General features: G+C 46.3%; 1 protein-coding gene across 1 annotated transcript; it reads left to right on the top strand.

Moving 5' to 3' along the window:
- The first annotated feature begins 609 nt into the window (after positions 1–609).
- LOC137740357 (transcription factor AS1-like) lies at positions 610–2,070 on the top strand. Its single transcript, XM_068480226.1, has 2 exons — positions 610–1,395; positions 1,511–2,070. The coding sequence occupies exons 1-2, from the start codon at positions 1,254–1,256 to the stop codon at positions 1,693–1,695; spliced, it is 327 nt and encodes a 108-aa protein (XP_068336327.1). The 5' UTR covers positions 610–1,253; the 3' UTR covers positions 1,696–2,070.
- Positions 2,071–2,516: the final 446 nt, after the last annotated feature.

The raw sequence follows: 2,516 nt of genomic DNA, 5'->3' as shown, positions 1-2,516 counted from the left end.
GGAGTCAAAGCGGCAATAAAGCTTTTGCGATTCTGGGTATGTGTTTGGAATTTCTTCCTAAGAAACCATTTCACTTCGCCTAGACCTCCGACTAGACAGCCGCCTAGATTGCCCAATCCGCCTAAGAGTGCCTAGGCGGATGCCTAACAGCTCCCCGATTTTTCTTAACAATTTAGACCTAATCGAATCGGCACACCTACGCCCAGCGCCTAGGCGTTGCCTATGCTTAAGCCACTTTTTAGAGCACTGGAAATTCCATAGGTATATATAGAAAAAAAAATTAAAAAAGAATTAAAATTTTTGTTTTTAACTTCCGTCTGATAGCTAACTTCTACGAAAACCAAAAGGTAACAATTATCAAATTGAAAATGTTATTTTGATTCTTTCGAGCAGCCCACTCTGATACTTCTTTTCTAAAACAATATGTGGAAATAGTTTTAACATGTTGATCATGCTTGAGTCCATCTCATCCATTGGATTACATTGTAGACAATGGCAAAATGGGGCTTGGCGTGGGGCTGAAAGTAGCCAACCCGTTAGCCTTTTGACCAACTTTTGGCCTGGTAGCTTCTACGCATTGATGTGGAATCGTGGATAGGTGTTCAATTCCACTCGGCATCTTTGTTATCCATGCACAGTAATTGTGAGGGAGGGAGTTGAGGGTCTTTGGCTGTCCAGTGCGCCCCCGGTCCAGTCCGGTCATGTCCTGTTCACCACTTTGACTAATCACTCTGTCACCCACCCGCCTCCACCACCATTCCACTCACCCCACCCTCATCCTCTCTCTGATTTCTGATCTTCTGATCCTGCCCTCTGCCACCGTTCCCTCTCTCTATCGCCCCAATAACTAATCCCATCTGGGCAAATCCTTCACCATCATTCCAATTCGCCCTAAAACCAGCGACTACCATCGTTTCACTTTTCACTGATGTTACCACGCTCCACGCTCATTCCCCGCGCGTCCACTAGCCACCGCCGTTCCATCCTTAATAATTTCTCAAATCGTACTATATAGTAAGAACAGGAAGTTGAATCGAATTGGGTTCGTTGGATTGGAATTGGAATCAGTCCCTCATCCGTCAGCGGTTGCGATCTCTCTCAATTCCGGCGGAAGAAATGGCGATGAAATGAAGGAGCGACAGTGCTGGCAACCAGAAGAAGACGCCTTGATGCGATGGGTCAAAAGAGTGGAGCCTCGCCTCCCAGTGGATGGGGAAGCTCCTCTTCCATGACCCGGAGTCCTGCCTGGATCGATGGAAGAACTATCTGGAGCCGGGCCTGAAGAAGGGCTGACCTCGGAAGAGCAAGCCCTCGTCGTCTCCCTCCAGGCCAAGCATGGCAACAAGTTGAAAAAGATCGTTGCCAAGCTCCCTGGTCACACCCCCAAGCGCATCGGTAAGTCGTGGGAGGTATTTAAGGAAAAGCATATCAAGTTGCAGTCTCAAAGGCAAAAGAACAAACACTTTCTGTTCAGTGAGCCTGACGTTGTCTCCCTCTGATCTCGACCCAGACCCGACCTGTTTTCATCAAATGGGCACTCTGATTCAGCTGTGCAAGGAGGTGGATGAGGGGAGGCAGAGCTGGATGCAGCAGAAGAATGAGGCAATGTGGCGGCTGAGCAGGCTGAAGCAGCGGCTGGAGTCGGTGAAGGGAAGGAAGCGGACGGAGGCGGTGGAGAAATCGAGGCGAAGATAAGGTGTTTGAGAGAGGATGAGGCGGCGTTCGTGGGGAGAATCGAGAGGGATTATAGCCAACAGGGAGGAGCGGAGCGGAGAATGCTGTAGAGGGAGGCGGAGGGCAATGAGGCCAAGTTGGTAGAAGCTTTTGATGCGGCAAGCACGTGAAGCTAGCGAAGCTTGTGGGGCGGGTTGCGGTCAGGGTTTATAATCATGGTTTTAGCAGTAAACGAAGTTAATTAGAATCTAATTATGTGGTTTGGTTTTGTTTTGGAATTTTACCTAAATTAATACTATCCTCAACTTGTCAGCTTTCTTTTCTTCAGTTATTTTGTTTTGTGTATTTCAATAATTTTGAGATTCTACAAATCTCTTAATTGAAATCGTTTTTTCCCTAAAGATTATTTTTAGAAAAAAAAAATTGTGTAAGTTGAATACCATTTAGTCATTTGTACGTGTAGAACAAATAACGATTTTTGTTTTAGTCCATAAGAAAGGCCAAAAGTTGGTCGGAGGTCATCGGAAAATGGCATGAAAGCGACAGGCTCGATTTTGAGTTCTCCGTTTTCATCGGTTTCGAAGTGGATTTGGGCATGCAAGCTCAAACCTATGGCCTAGGGGTAGTAGGAAGTCGTCCTACACCTTCAAACTCAACCACAACAAGAAGTTTTTGTTGGGTTTAGCTTGGAAAAACCTACAACTCGCCAAAAAACATGGTGGGTTAGGAAAACGTCCATGCGTTCACCAACACATGCATGCATGCATGAAACCTAACCTTGAGAAAGATCGTCAAAGCTTACTGAGATAGAAGTGGTTTGATTGGTCGGTTCCGTCCAGATA

This window comes from Pyrus communis, chromosome 7 (genome assembly GCF_963583255.1).
Source record: "Pyrus communis chromosome 7, drPyrComm1.1, whole genome shotgun sequence".
Lineage (NCBI taxonomy): Eukaryota > Viridiplantae > Streptophyta > Magnoliopsida > Rosales > Rosaceae > Pyrus > Pyrus communis.
This window is presented reverse-complemented; position numbering and strand designations above follow the sequence as displayed.

Coding starts and splice junctions, on each gene's coding strand:
- LOC137740357 (XM_068480226.1), top strand. CDS start 1,254: ATGGAAGAACTATCTGGAGCCGGGCCTGAAGAAGGGCTGACCTCGGAA. Junction 1,396..1,510: donor TCACACCCCCAAGCGCATCG/GTAAGTCGTGGG, acceptor ATCTCGACCCAG/ACCCGACCTGTTTTCATCAA.